General features: G+C 35.9%; 1 protein-coding gene across 1 annotated transcript in view; it reads right to left on the reverse strand.

Moving 5' to 3' along the window:
- UNC13C (unc-13 homolog C) overlaps positions 1-16,010 on the reverse strand; it is a 586,273-nt gene that overhangs the window by 104,782 nt on the left and 465,481 nt on the right. Inside the window, exons 22-23 of the mRNA XM_003935590.4 lie at positions 13,304-13,381; positions 8,398-8,475 (exon numbers count right to left, since the gene is read on the reverse strand). Coding sequence (XP_003935639.1) covers positions 8,398-8,475; positions 13,304-13,381 — 156 coding nt within the window. The remainder of the gene's footprint in view (positions 1-8,397; positions 8,476-13,303; positions 13,382-16,010) is intronic.

Here is a 16,010-nt window from a genome sequence, read left to right on the forward strand (position 1 = left end):
ATAATCATGACACTTGCTTATCATTCTTCAAGCTGGCTTTCCACCAGGGAATTGCTTCAAGCAACTTCTCACAATCTTATCTGAACTCTTGCTTTTTTTTTTTTTTTTTTTTTTTAAGATCATTTTCCTTCAAATCTTCCATTTGACCAGAATTATTTCATTTAATTAGGTTTACTTCAACTTAAAATATATGACTGAGCAATCAGCAAAAATTCCCTAGTGAATCTAGAAGTAAGGAATTTTGCTGGAAATACCCTAAATTGCTTTGTAAGCCTGTGGTACTGACATGAATACTGTGATTTGTTTTCAGAAATAAAAGAATACATGGTCGTCTCTAGTGGAAACAAATGTCCCCAGCTCTTACTATACCACCCTGTTTTTGTTTCTTTTTAAAGTGCCTCCTAGGAGAAACACCAAGAACTTATATGACAGTTTTCAGACAGATTATGGCATTTTCTTTATCCTATTCATATTTGCATAAATGTTATGCTAGAGGTATCTATCAGTTGTAGAAGTTCATGATTCCAACTTCCGGCTTTCAAAAAATTGAACATCAATAGCTATCTCCCATCCTAATTAAAGAGAATATGCAGTAAATCCAACTGTCATTGTGCTTCAAATCAACTAAATGCCTTTGAGCTATGTTAAATGAGGTTCTTCAGTCCACACAACTGAAGGAAAAAAAAAAAAAAAAAGATTGCCCTATCTTTTATAATTCACTCAGTTAGTTTTGAGTTTGTGAATATATAGCAATTTTGGCTTTCTCTGTTTCTATTTCTACAAACTGGTTTTCTTGAAATTATACCTTCAAGCTTTATGTGAGTGATGTGACATTCTTTTCTCTTAAAACATTTTTTCCCTTCTTACCTTCAACACGTGCACTATTCTTCTACTTCATGGACTGCTTATAATGAATATGGATTGTCCTTATAATGACAGAAATTTAGAAAAAAGAAAAAGAATGTCAGGAATCACGTAGTTCTACCTCCTTGTTTTTCCAGATTGGTAAAACCAAGGCGCAGACAACACGTTATGATTTTGGAGCCACATGAGGATTGAAGAGCAACATTCTTAAAAGTTATTTCCTCCGAAGAAATTCTCTTCTGAAAATGTTCATTAAAAAAACAGAAATTCCTGTTTGGTAGCAACGGGAAAGGAGCTTAGGGCTTTATGTTGCATCTATTGGCTGACTAATAGTGAAAATGGACTGAGTAGGGATAAATTAGGAATAGAATAAATGAGACACTTTATGTTTAGAATTTTCTTCTATGCTTTTCCCCTGTCTTACTCTGTCTGTCCCACTTGGCTGTCTTTTCATAATCTCTCATCTGTTATAAACCACTGCTTAGCATTGTGAATATCACTAGTCCACTCAGCCAACTGAATTCAGGACCTGTTGACCATCAAAGAGTGTTCTCTGTGAGCCGTTATCTCAGGATGCCTGAGGACTATTCTGCTAAGCAGGACAAAAAGGAGAATCGACTGGGTTCAAGAAGTTAAATTGTACCAGTAACAACATTGATTTACTGTTTGCTGGGGCAGGCATGAGCAACTGAAGGTGATCACAACGAGATAATGAAATAGATTTATTACAGAAGATGGCAGTTAAGTGAAGCTCTCTTCCTCTCCCTCTTTGCTGTGGCATGTATCCTTTCTTCTTAAGTTTTCTTATGGTTCAGAGAAGGGTGAGTTTAAAAAGAGACCTGGTAGTATATGAGTAACCCTGTGAGCTCTCTGATACGCTCTGGTAAATGAGGTTAACAAGCATCACCTGCCTGGGTCTGTGTTTCATTTTGACATGGCTTAGAAACCAAAGAACCTCTCAACCTCCTTGGTAGCACCTTTTCATAATTTCACAAGCTTAGCACTTAGCTGAACTTTACATCCTAGTAATGCTAAATTCTTAAACATATTTATTAAATCACTTCAATATAATTGACTTTATTGGCCTTTATTATTCTCTTAGTTTTCCATTAAGTTCAATTTATTAAATATAATTGCAGAGATGGCAGAGATGGTTAGGAGGAGAAAGAAATCAGGCAGTATCTGCATGTTGCCAGAATAAAAGGCCAGCACTTACTTCATACATTCCATTCAATTCTCCTTATTATCTGGTGCTATGAAGCTGTCACTGGTTGCTTTTACTAACTTCAGCCAATTACATTTCCCTTTGTGCCTCCGTTTACACAAGAGAGGAGGTTTGAGTTTATTTCTGAATTGTTGCAGGATAAGCTATAACAAAGTTCATATGAAAGTAACAAAACTTTCATCTGAAAAGTATTTTCATGTTTAGAAAATGTTCTTGTTGTTTTTCTCTCACAAACCTTATCTATTTAATTGCTCTGATTCCCCTAAAAACTTCTAAGTTTTTAAGGGTGGGATCTGCATCTTAGGAACTATTGTTCCTAATTCCTAGCAAAATTTACTAGGAACTCCAGTTCCTAGTGCAATTTACAGCTCATAACAAGTGCTCAACAAGTAAATATTTACTGAATGAGTTAGCGAAGGAGTAAATTCTGTCATCATATTCAATGTCCTCGGACCTTTTTTTCACACAGCAGTCAGCTGAGATGGAGTCTCACTCTGTCCTCCAGGGTGGAGTGCAGTGGTTCGATTTCGGCTCACTACAACCTCAGCTTTCCGGGCTCAAGCAATTCTCTGCCTTAGCCACCCAAGTAGCTGGAACTGTAGGCGCCCACCATCATGCCTAGCTAATTTTTGTATTTTTAGTAGAATCAAGATTTCACCATCTTGGCCAAGCTGGTCTTGAACTCCTGACCTTGTGATCCACCCATCTCAGCTACCCAAAATGCTGGGATTACAGGCCTTAGCCACCATGCCCGGCCAAAGGCCAGAATCTTAAAAAAAAAAAAAAAAAAAAAAAAAAAAGCAACCATTTTATATATAACTGCAAATTGACTACCTGTATTTTGGGATCATCATATTCTTTGATACGAACACTTGTCTGCACTCTTGCATGCTATCCCAATTTCCAAACAAATACCTTGATTTTCAGGTGTACTTAAGATTCAAAACACAGAAACTAGGCTGGTCAGGAGTGGTGTACAAATGAGAAAAGTAAGTATTCTGAGTTCTTTTCTAATTATCTGATTCCTTGCTTCCTTCTTTCCTTCCTTTCTTCCTTTCTTTCTTTCTTTCTGACAGAGTCTCACTCTGTCACCCAGGCTGGAGTGCCATGGTGTGATCTTGGCTCACTGCAACCACCATCTCCCGGGTTCAAGTGTTTCTCCTGCCTCAGCCTCCTGGGTAGATGGGATTCCAGGCACCCTTCACCATGCCTGGCTAGTAGAAACAAGGTTTTGCCATGTTGGTCAGGCTGGTGTCAAACTCTTAACCTCGGGTGATCCACCCACCTTGGCCTCACAGAGTGCTGGGATTACAGGTGTGAGCTACTGCACTCAGCCTGATTCCTTTTTAAAAAGCATAGCACTATAATTCTCAAAGCATGGTCTCCAGACCAATGGCATCAGTATTACCCAGAGAATTCTTAGAAATCCAAATAATCTGGCATTGCCCCAAACATACTGAATCAAATACACTGGGCATAGAGTTAAGTGATGTGTGTTTTCATAAACTCATCAGGTAGCTCTGATGTGTGCTGAGGTTCAAGAAGAACTACTGGCATGGAGTATTATTTCCTTCAAAGCTCTGATCTTTCATCTTCTGTTGTCTCAGCACATACAAAGTTGAGAGGATAGAGGCAAGTGAAAAATGATGAAGACTAATGTTTTTGCTTCTTGGTCTAGGGTTGCTTAGCTAATGACTAAGTCCATGTCGCTAACAGGCACGACAATGAATTTCAATGAGGTACATATACACACTTTTAGGTGGTCAGAAGCAATTTCTAGTTGACACATCAAAATTGCCATTAAAAATTAAAAGCAACATAGACAAACATTTCTGAAATAAAAGGATAAATTAGTTGTTCATTAAAATACACATATATTTAGAACAATGAGGCTATGGTCCAGATTCCTTGGCTCTAGTCTGCCCGGACCTATGTGAAGTTACTCTCATAGGAAACTGTACCACCATGATATGACACAGAAGAGTCAATCCTTTTTTGGGTCATAACAGTAAAAATAGCATTATATTGTACCTAATGGACCTGCCTTATGGTCAACAGATGGAAATAATTTGCTGAACAGATGAATTCTTCCTTTTTCCCTAAATGTCTTAATAATAACTAACTACAATTTAAAGTAACGTCAACAGTTAGCAGGCTTATGAATAACAATGGATTCTACCATTTAAAATGATTGCATCAATAAAATATTGTGAAGGAATAATGCATCTTCTAAATCAATTACCATAACACAAGTTCTTTACAGTTTCAAAATCCATACCTTAAAACTTTCTGAAAAGATAGTAAATTTTGGATTTTTTTCATATACCTCTACAAATCAGACTGCAGATTAAAGAGGAGTCCTTTTCAGGGGCTGCAGCAATGTTTTTTTGTTATACAATGATATAAGCTAAGTAATTATTTGCAATTGAAATATACTGAATGATAGTCACAAAATAATTAAGCTATTAACATGATGTAAGCTAAAGTAATCATTCACCAATGAATGAAAATTAGTCCATGGCACTCTGACAATCATTATGCTGTTATTGTGTTTTAAAGGGACAGGTAATGTTCTATGGGGATTGTAGTGTAAATAATTTAACTTCTAGTTCTAGTCCATCTATAACATGGGTTGGGTATTATATTTGTTTTAGTATAGTGATTCCCAAAACTGTATCGACATAAAAAATCGCCTGAGGTGCTTTTTGAAAAAACAGACTCTGCACTCCATTTCTAAAGGTTAGTTTTTCTTCAAGGTTTGTAAAATTCTTTTTTCTTTTTTAAAATATTTTTGAGAGGAATCAGAGACATTTTGCCAAAACATGCTCCAGATTTATATGCAGAGAAGTGTGTTGGAAAATCTCTTTATAGGAGAAGAAATTTAGTGGTTTGCTATTCTGTTTTGATTTTTTTCTTTTTTCTTTTTTCTTTTTTTTTTTTTTTTACCTAAATAGGGTATTGCTGACATGGCCCAAAGGATATTGTGCCTGCAATTGTCTATGCTTAATGATTGCTTAAGTGATTGTTTTTGGAACCATTGTCAACAACATAATCCCAAGATCATCATGGTGTTAGGCAATGTTTCCATTTGGATTCCATACAGAGAATGGATTTTTCTACTGAAAAAAGGTTTTAAATGCTCTTTTTATTTCCAGAGGGAAAAGAGGCTGATCCTGTGAAGAAAAAACAGCTGCCTCAACTACACAGTGATCAGGATAAAGCAGCCGGGAGCTGCAGTAGCATGCAGTCATGCCTGTAAGCAGCCAGCACTTTGCAGATAATATAATATTAGAGGCAAGCAATGCTGTTGTTAGAAGCCAGCTAGTAAACACATAGCATTAAAATTATTTTGAGCAAGTGCACAAGCAAATATTTGCTATTTAATTTTTATAGCAAGAAGTACATATCTCAGCACAGATGCTGGGGAATAAAATAAAAAGAAACTCTTAAGAATAAGGTCTACCCTGGAAAATATCCCTTAGCAATACCAGTGAAGATTTTATAAACAGTTCCACTGAAAGAAAGAAACTAGGAATTTGGATTAGTAAATGCTGTATAACGTTTAAAGGCTCCTGAACATGTCTGTGTCAAGTGTTGTATATACTCCTCATATCAAAGGGTGAATTTTGTAATTTTCAATCAAATCCTTTTTTATCTTTATAAAAGCCTCAAGTTAAGGAAAACATTTAGATACTGCCATGTTTATACAACAATATTCTAAGATCTCTGCTTATTATTTTGAAATTCTGTTGCCTAGAGACCCCAGAGTAATAAGAAACTCTATTATAATTCTCTACTAATTAAGCTTATATTTTCTGGGAGGATACATGTTGCACTCAGACTTGAATGCAAGTCTTGCTTCCTCCTGACATTTCATCAATCTCTATACCAATGCTAATTGGCCCTACCTAAAACTTGTAACTGAAAATGGAAGATAATAAGTGAAACAATCTATGCAAAGTGGAGAAAAAACAGAAGAAACAGGAAATCATAGAAAAGGGTAAAGAGAAGGAAAGAAATGAAAAAAAAAATACTTAAACATAGAAAATGAAAGAAGAAGATTACATTGTTAGAAGCTAAACATTCACTTTATTTCACTGATTTATTTAAGTTTTCTTCTTCAATTGTGTCTAAGGAGTTTAGCAAATAGACCTTGCAAGAGTTTTAAAGGGAGAGGGGCACCAAGCTTGGTATTTCTGTTTTCACTATTTTCTTCGATAAGAAGAGGACTTACATGGTTCAGCCATATATTTGAAATAAAATGTTGAGTATGAGACCTGTATATTTCTTTCTTTTTTTTTTTTTGAGACGGATTCGCTCTTGTTACCCAGGCTGGAGTGCAATGGCGCGATCTCGGCTCACCGCAACCTCCGCCTCCTGGGCTCAGGCAATTCTCCTGCCTCAGCCTCCTGAGTAGCTGGGATTACAGGCAGGCACCACCATGCCCAGCTAATTTTTTGTATTTTTAGTAGAGACGGGGTTTCACCATGTTGACCAGGATGGTCTCGATCTCTTGACCTCGTGATCCACCCGCCTCGGCCTCCCAAAGTGCTGGGATTACAGGCTTGAGCCACCGTGCCCGGCGAGACCTGTATATTTCAAACCAGGAATTTTATCTGAAATAAGGAATTCATTTTTCTTTATTGGTGAAAAGGTCACTCTATAACATTTTTAGTTAGCAGGTGACTTGGTCCATACAGTTTCCTTTAAGTACAGGTCTGATTTGTCTGGTTAAATTCAGTTCAGCAATATGTTATTCACATTAGGGTTCAAATACAGAATAGTAATGAAATAGCATACGTAGCATAAGGTGACATCTGCGGAAATACGACATTTTAAATATAACTTTATTCTTAAATGATTTGTGGGCTTTAAAATTCACAGAAAGGAGACAGTATTTCCCACATGAAATCAATAATTTCTTCATCACTTTTCTAAATGCTAAGTGGATTTCAAGTCTGCATATAAGATATCAGTAAAATGGAAAAGGAACTCTCACATTATGATCCTTAATTGGTTGTTCTCACCTAATTCAGCAGAAGAATTGTAAAATAAGATCAATGCCCTCAAACCTTACATAAAGCATTAACACACTTTAGGGAATGGGGCCTTATTTTATACAAATAAAACTGAGATTGCAATGAAGGCACAGTCCACCAACGTTCATTTTTTTAAAAACTGTGTGATTTTTGCATCATCACATGGGTTTTCTAGTGCTTCTCAATTGTAGAACGCTAAATAGCAAGTTCATTTTTCAAAATACTGAAAAGTTAACAGACATTGGGGGAATTATAAAAACATCTCCTTGGGGTTAAAAGCAAAATCACATGGGAAGAGGCCAATTTTAAAAGAAATATTTGTAGTCACATAAATTTGGGAATAAAAGGGATATTTACTTTGAAATGCATCCTAGCATTATGCACATCTCAGAAACTTTCCCAGAGGAAGGAACAATGTAAACGAATCTTAAGCAGAAATATCTACCTACATATTCTTGAGATAGCTGCCCTTCAGATTGTTTCAAGGGGAGAATCCCTGCTTTATGACCCTCCCTCTTTACACCTTCTCTAGTCCTCAACTCTGGGATGCTTAGGTCAGTTTATGGAAAAAAAAAAAAAAAAAAAAAAAAGTCTGTGGCAGGCAGGAAGACACAGGTGCATAGCTAGTATTTCACTGTCTGTCTGTTCCAAACAAGCAAATGGGAATAAGTAGAAAATGCAATGGTCATCAGGTATGGAGTGAGGGTTGGAGGGAACAGCCAGGTAACAGCTAAGATGCTTACTATCACAAACCTCATAAAAGAATCTTTCTCCTTCCTTCTTCTGCTCATGGAATTGCAAGTCATAGATGTTGAACAAAGACATGACACATTACAGACACAGCACACAACACATTTTTGACAGTGCTTTCTTGATGTGAAAAATAAAACCAATAGCACCACAAAGCATATTTCAGAACAAACATTGATATCAAACTGACATTGTACAAGATGGTAAAAAATGCAATTTGTGAAACTTTACAAATCATTAGCATACAAATATATATGTGTGTATATATGACTACACACACAAACACACACATGCACACACATAAGACCAAATGCCTCCCATTTACACTTCTAATGTATTTACTAAAGTATTCTGTTGTAGATAACAATTATTTTAGTTGTTAATGATACTTTAGATTATCATTTCCTGTTCTTACCTAAACCATGTAAAAACTTGATTAAAGCACTTTCGTAGCAAGAGATATGCTGCTAATAATCTCTAAGCAAGTTTTTAGCAAAGGTAGGACAAAAAGATACCCACCTCTTTCCCTCCCATGGATTCAAACATTTTCTCCAGCTGGACGCGCAATTGTTGAATATTGTTCATCAAGATACAGGGCTTTAAATATAAAAAAAGAAAGACTATTATAAGCAATCTTTTTATATAAAATTATTGAATGAGTTTAACTTATAAATGGTTGAACACAGCTATCTTTGATTCCTATTATATTTGATATATATTATAATTTTGCGATTTCAGCATTATGGTTTGTAACAGTTAAGAATAGAAATGGTAAAATATAATGCCACATTGGGGAAAGAAATTTAATAACATAGTCAGAAAATAAACCTTCGGAGACTTGCTGCTAAAGTTTCTTTTAACATTGTAATATTTCATACTTAGAAAGTAAGCACATTTTTTGTTTTCATAGATTTACTTTTAGAAATAGGTTAGCTTAAATTCTTCTGTGATTTTACTGTTTTAGAAAACAAAACACCATGAGAATTTTTAAATGTAAAAATATCTAAAAAATGAACTTAAATAGATGTTCATGCTGCAGATGAAAACTACACGCTGGTATTCAAACCTTTTGCTTCTGGCTTTAATCCAAGTTTCTCTTCTCATTTTCCTCTTTGCTTATTTGACTCATAGCCAGCATTCGACTTAGAGTGTTCCTTTTTTCCTGGATTTTATCTTATCACTCACTTGGCATTTGTTTTATATTGCTTTGCATTTCAGTGTTTTTCACTCTCACCAGCCAAACTTAAATATATTGTACATGTTGCTGAGTCTCTTTCTGCTTTTCTTACAAACTACTGCACAGTGGTGTACATATGATACATGCTTAGAAAATGTTTCTCCAGTTGTATTCAAGGAAACAGAAATACAGCAACAACAAAGATGTAAAGCTTTGTGGCAAGTCTGGATGTGAACTTAGGACAGTAAAAATTAATGCATAATTAGAAAACAATTCATAATAGTTATAGAATCATTTAATCTTTGCTGTATTTATTTCCTAAGAGCCAGTATATCAGAGGAAAACAGGCAAAGAAAGAGAAACAGACAAAAAAAGGAAAATGGATGTATCTTCCAAACTGCTGGGAAATAGGCCAATAACTAGAGTTATGCAAAGGACTCAAGGGATGTCAGAGAGGTGTTAGCTCTTATCAGTGGAAATATTTTATTATTACTTTAGCCACATTACTGATCTTTGAAAAAATGTTCTACTTCACTCTTAAAGTGACCACATCATCATTTTGATTTATGCAAACAATTTAAAAATCCCTTTTTGTTCCCCAGATTCCAGTTACTTACTTTATTTTGAAACACAGATATCTGAGATTTATCCCCCAAAGATTCCATTTTAATTAGCTGAATCAAAATGTTCCACAAATGAATCTGATCTATAGCCATCATTGAGTATTATTTGATCTGGGCTTAGTCCTTTCCATAGTGGGTATCACCAAATATTTAGAGGATTCAGCATCTTGACCAAAAGTCCATAAACCAAGGCAATAGACTATCCTTTCACTAGGAGATAGGGTCATGGGCATTTATTTTTAATTGCAGAAGGGGAAGATTTGGTGTGAATCTGGGCAGTCCTACTAGGGAGAAATCCAAGGTCAAAGTAAAACCATGACTTATAATGAGAAGCAAAAAGACTACACGGGTGAGGGGTTTTTATCACCTTATTTCCCATGGGTCTAAGTTCACTTGACAGACTCTTCTTAGATGACTCGATATTAACATTCAAGCTAATCTTTATTGGCACATATAACAGGACCCTAGTACCAGCTTTATAAATAAAGGCCAGCTGCCAACTCCTCTTACCATGATGATTTCTGATGAAAAAGAGCTACTGAAAATAAAATAAACATAGACAGTTGGGCTAACTTGACATGGATCGCTTTGATCCTAAGTAAGACTACAGAGGGAAAAAAAAGAGATGTGGTTATCTAGAGGGAGACAAAAATAAATATGAGACTCTTTCCTTTCATTAAGCTTTCCCTGACCTTGAAATGTTCAAAGTTCAATTTTACTGAATCAATTCATCAAACTCCTACTGGGAACAGATTACACAAATACACCTTAAATTTAATCATGAAAGTTTTTACTTTCAACAGCTTCATAGTAAATGAAATAAATAAAATGACAGCAAAGAAAACATTACCCTAATTCAGGGATATTGTTTTTTGAGGAGTTTAGTTAAGATAAAACAACCTATGTTAAAATCAATTTGTAACTTCTTATTTTTATATGTTTACTTTTTCCCTAAAAATATAATAATACCTTTAATTTTATCTCAATCTGGAACAAAGTTAGGAAACTGAAACATGATGAATATAAAAGTTACTTTTGTTCAGACTAGGGACATTTCTATATGGCCAAAGTGTTTCTGAGTTTAAAAATATTTTTTAAAATTATTCAAAATAAAAGTAATTCAATTTAAATTGCGATGTCTTGCTATATTTGGGAATGTGAAATAAAATAAACAAAAATGTTTTGACCGATTTCTAATTTAAAATGTCACAGAGGAAAAAGATTATTCTGACATATTTTATTTAACTCTGGTCTTTAATTCTTATTTTGAGATGGAGTTTTGCTCTTTTTTTGCCCAGGCTGGAGTGCAATGGTGAAGTCTTGGCTCACTGCAACCTCTGCCTCCCGGGTTCAAGCAATTCTTCTGCCTCTGCCTCAGCCTCCCAAGTAGCTGGGATTATAGGTGCATGCCACCATGCCCACCTAATTTTGTATTTTTAGTAGAGAGGGGGGTTTCACCATGTTGGCCAGGCTGGTCTTGAATTCTTGACCTCAGGTTATCCACCCACCTCAGCTTCCCAAAGTGCTGGAATTACAGGCGTGAGCCACCGTGCCGGCCTATGTTATGGTCACATCTTAAGTGATGTCTGTCTTTAGATACTTCTAACTCAATTTGCAGATAATATAAGATATGTCACCATAGATACACTGAAAGATGTAAACTTTCAATGGTCTTGATATTGAAATCAGATATTGAAATAATTATAAATAAGTATCTGCAATAACAACTATATATACTTATGGAAATGTACAAAAGCACTTGAATTTGCCTTGAATGAAAACATAAGCCAAGCAACCAAGTGATATTCTTTTATAAAAGCTAAAATGATACTTGGCATTTAAGCAATACTGTATAAGGTTGGTCAAAATATCAGTAATTATGGAAGAAAAGCACTGAGGGAAGGAAAAGGAAGCTCCTGTGCTGTGCTATTTGGAGGGCTTTTGTTTCTTTTTATACAGATTTAATTTTTGAAAGTATACGACCTACAGAAAGAGTATATAGAATAATATAGTAAATACTGGGTTACGATTTTTATCTCAGTGTTCATTAAATGCAAAATATAATATAGAATGTTAATACATAAAGTGGAACTCTGCAGGGACTTTTAAAAACTAATTTTCCTTTCTGAATGTCAGGAATTAGCCTTAGGAGTTCACAGCCGCCCTTCAAAATCTTCAATTTGGCTGTCCTAATATAAACAGGATCTTTTGTGAAATTATCCGGTACTGTTTTTAGTTTCAATATAACACTTAAGACATGTATTATCCTTTAATTAGAAATAATATGCTTTCAAGGCCGGGCGCGGTGGCTCAAGCCTGTAATCCCAGCACTTTGGGAGGCCGAGGCAGGTGGATCACGAGATCAGGAGATCAAGACCATCCTGGTCAACATGGTGAAACCCCATCTCTACTAAAAATATTAAAAAATTAGCTGGGCATCGTGGCGTGTGCCTGTAATCCCAGCTACTCAGGAGGCTGAGGCAGGAGAATTGCCTGAACCCAGGAGGTGGAGGTTGCAGTGAGCTGAGATCGTGCCATTGCACTCCAGCCTGAGTAACAAGAGTGAAACTCCGTCTCAAAAAAAAAAAAAAAAAAAAAGAAATAATATGCTTTCAATAAATAAACACTCTATATTGCTTTTTGAGTATTTATAATCAATGGCAATTAGAAATCATTATTTGAGTTGTCAAGAAGTTCTAATAAAATTTCTGGGTAGCATATTAATTTAAGGAAAAGAAGCATCTTCTAGAATTCTCAAGAACCATTAGCACTGACTTATCTTAATGAGCTGCCAGCAAGAGGTCAGTGAGGTTTCAGGGAGAAGACTAGTAGCTTTCTTTAAAATAATTTAAATTCACCTGAGAGTGAAACTGATTTTTTGAAGGGGGAAAACCTGGTTTTCCGTTTCTTAAAAAAAAAAAAAAAAGAAAAAAAAATCCTATACTCACTTTTAAACAGTTTTTTTTTAGAGCTACTGTTTTTCAAAATGTGTATAATGTTACCAACATATTAATCCTAATACTACAGATTGAATAAAAAAGCTTTCACCTTCCATTATAAAATAAATCTCACTATATTTCAAATAACTTTATCTTATTTCTCTTTATGCCTTTTATTAAAATAGTTGCAATACTAGTTTGAATTTTGTAAATATTTCCTGAATCATCTAAAAAAGCTTATTTTAATAATTCAGAATAGAAATCAGCATTGTTCCATACCTTAACCTTCTCAAATTATTTGAAAACGGAAAGACTAAATTACACTTATTTTAGTATTAGTGCCAAAAGGAAACTAGCTGGTGCCAATACTCATCTAATTTTAAGTCCCTTGTTTCTCCCAGCTCCAGTATTTGATGAGTATGTGAATCTTTAATAATTTGTGCTAGTCTTGTTCCTTATCTACATGGAAAACCAGAAGTTGGCTGGCATCGAGACACTCTCAACCTTCCTGTGAATCCTGTATTAAAACCAGTTCAAGAACTTTGGAGAAGTTTTCAACTTCTTAAGCTCCTTGTTTCTTATTATTCCATGTGAAAACTGAAAGTAAACAATTTCTCTTATTTGCTCATACTTAGGAGAAGTAAATCTCAACTGAGAGATATCTGAAAGTAGAGTATTTTACTTACCACATTTTCTTTATCACAATAAGAACTGAAATCACTGGATACAATTGCAGCATACTGGAGCAGCACTTTGTTGATAGTCTAAGAAAGAAAACATTGTGAACTTTACTCAGGTAAATATGTAGTTTACAAATATGCTGTAAAGTTTGATCCTAAATTACCTTCTTGCTGTCTTTTTCATCTTCCTCATTTTCTTTCTCTCTCTAATAACTATTTCTGAGCCTAAGAATGCCTTCTGCTTTCATTAATTATGCAAAACAGTGAAAAATAAGCCACGTTAATTAAACTTTATTTCAATTACTTAAACATGCATTAATGAGTTTGCACCCTACTGCTTTTATACATAGATTAAATTATCATAAGCCAAATGTAGACATGATTTTCTTAGAAGAGATAAGGCAACAATAGTAGTCGAAATGTCATCTCTCTCTCTCTCTTTTTTTCTTTTTTTTTTTTTTGAGACAGAGTTTCGCTCTTTTTACCCAGGCTGGAGTGCAATGGTGTGACCTTGGCTCACTGCAAACGTCCACCTCCTGGGTTCAAGCAATTCTCCTGCCCCAGCCTCCTGAGTAGCTGGGACTACAGGCACGCGCCACCACGCCCAGCTAATTTTTGTGTTTTTAGTAGAGACGGGGTTTCACCTTGTTGACCAGGATGGTCTCGATCCCTTGACCTCGTGATCCACCCGCCTTGGCCTCACAAAGTGCTGGGATTATAGGCATGAAATTATAGGATTATACGCCTCGCCCAGCCTAATGCCATCTCTTTTTATAGAAAAGTAAAAACAAGGCTGGGTGAAGTGGCTCATGCTTGTAATCCTGGCACTTTGGGCTAAGGTGGGTGGATTATGAAGTCAGAAGTTCAAGACCAGCCTGGCCAAGATGGTGAAACCTCACCTCTACTAAAAATACAAAAAATTAGCCAGGCGTGGTGATAGGCTCCTGTGATCCCAGCTACTCAGGAGGCTGAGGCAGGAGAATTGCTTGAACCCAGGTAGCAGAGGTTGCAGTGAGCCGAGATCATGCCACTGTGCTCCAGCCTGGGCGATAGAGTGAGACTCCATCTCAAAAAAAGAAAACTAAAGAGAAAAAAGCTTTAATTTTCTTTCTCATACAACATGTCTGAATTTTCTTAGTGGCTCAAAATCAGCTGATGGAGACACCCCAAAGAGTGAAACTAAAGAAGAGATGTCTAATTTAGAAACCTGAATTCATCAAACTGACTATAAACTTGCATTACACACTTTGAAAATCACAAGGAAAACCTGAAATGTGAGATAACATGGGGACAGAAAATTGATACTTTGTTGAAGTACACAGTAACATGATAATATGCAGCAACTTAAATAGAAAGTTGACCTTGGAAAATATAAAATCTTATCAAGCAGCAGACCAATAAATCCTGGTAAACAGATGGCTGATCAGACTGAATTATCCTCCAAATGTGTCTCTTCAAATTTTACTTAGGACTTAATGCTGAATTCCTTTGGACTTACCTATGAAATACTTATTCGTTTGTACATATGAACACCACTCTGAATTTACAGCTTCTTGATCACCTTATAAACTTGAAGAATCATTATATTGTATTGCATACACAAATACATATAAACACAAACCATGAGCCTGACTTTAGGCAGTTGTTGTAATTCAGACATTGTAACTTGCTTAAGGTAAAGTTTGGGCTGCATGAAAATCCTCTACAACTCAGTGCCATATGAGATTTTTAAATTCTCAGGATTCTGATTCCCCTACATTCTTCAGCTGCTGGATGACATGCTAAATAGCCTAGCTTTTATTTTGTTTTTGTCATTTTCTAAAGAAGAAAAAGGAAGCTTGATATCCTTTACAGCCATTCTAGAAGTATGCCCTATGATTGACAGCTTGATTCTACTTCATAGGAAAACCTCAGTCCCCTGAATTTATGCTTACAGACAAGGAATCCTGGGATCTCACAGGTACTAACCTATAATTGCCAATGGTTAGCAAGCCAGGATGGGCTGCAGGTAAGAAAAGTTCACAGTCATATAGAATATAGCTTAAAGCTGTGTGCCTATGAGTCGCAAGTACACTTCTCTGATAACTCCCATCTTTACTAAGTACAATGTACACTTGAATGAAAGTGTGCAATGTAGATTTTGTGGGTAACTTCAGTTTCATTCTACTTTATTCAGCTAAGTAAGCCACTGCCACACAATAGTTCTTTAATATTAATAAGCTGTTGCTTATGACATGTCTAACTTACTGGTTCTCAGAATGTAGTTCTGGAATCAGCAGCATTGTAAGCATCACTTGGGAACTTGTTGGACATGCAAATTATCTGGTCCTATCCTAAATTACTAAGTCAGAAATGCTAGAGGTGGGCCCCAGCTGGCTGGGTTTTAACAAGTCTAAGGTAATTCTGATGCATACCAAGTTCGAGAACCACTATCTTAACGAATGCAGGGAGGGTGGAGGTAACTCTTGAGAGGGAAGCAGTGATGGAAGGGCCACCTGGCAAGGCCTGGAAGACAGGAATTCTGGGTGTGTGAGCTTAGGTCCTGATTTTACCTTTGGGGAACTACTAGTCTTCAGAAGAGAGCATAGTGCAGAGAGAGGCAACAAACAGCCTAGCAGGGGTGGTTGCATCTTGTTCTAAAGAAATCGTCAAGAGGAGCAGAGGGCTCTTTTATGGATGCATATAAAGAGCTGCTATTCAAAGAGTTCCAGGT

Source organism: Saimiri boliviensis, chromosome 2 (assembly GCF_048565385.1).
Source record: "Saimiri boliviensis isolate mSaiBol1 chromosome 2, mSaiBol1.pri, whole genome shotgun sequence".
Classification (NCBI taxonomy): Eukaryota; Metazoa; Chordata; class Mammalia; order Primates; family Cebidae; genus Saimiri; species Saimiri boliviensis.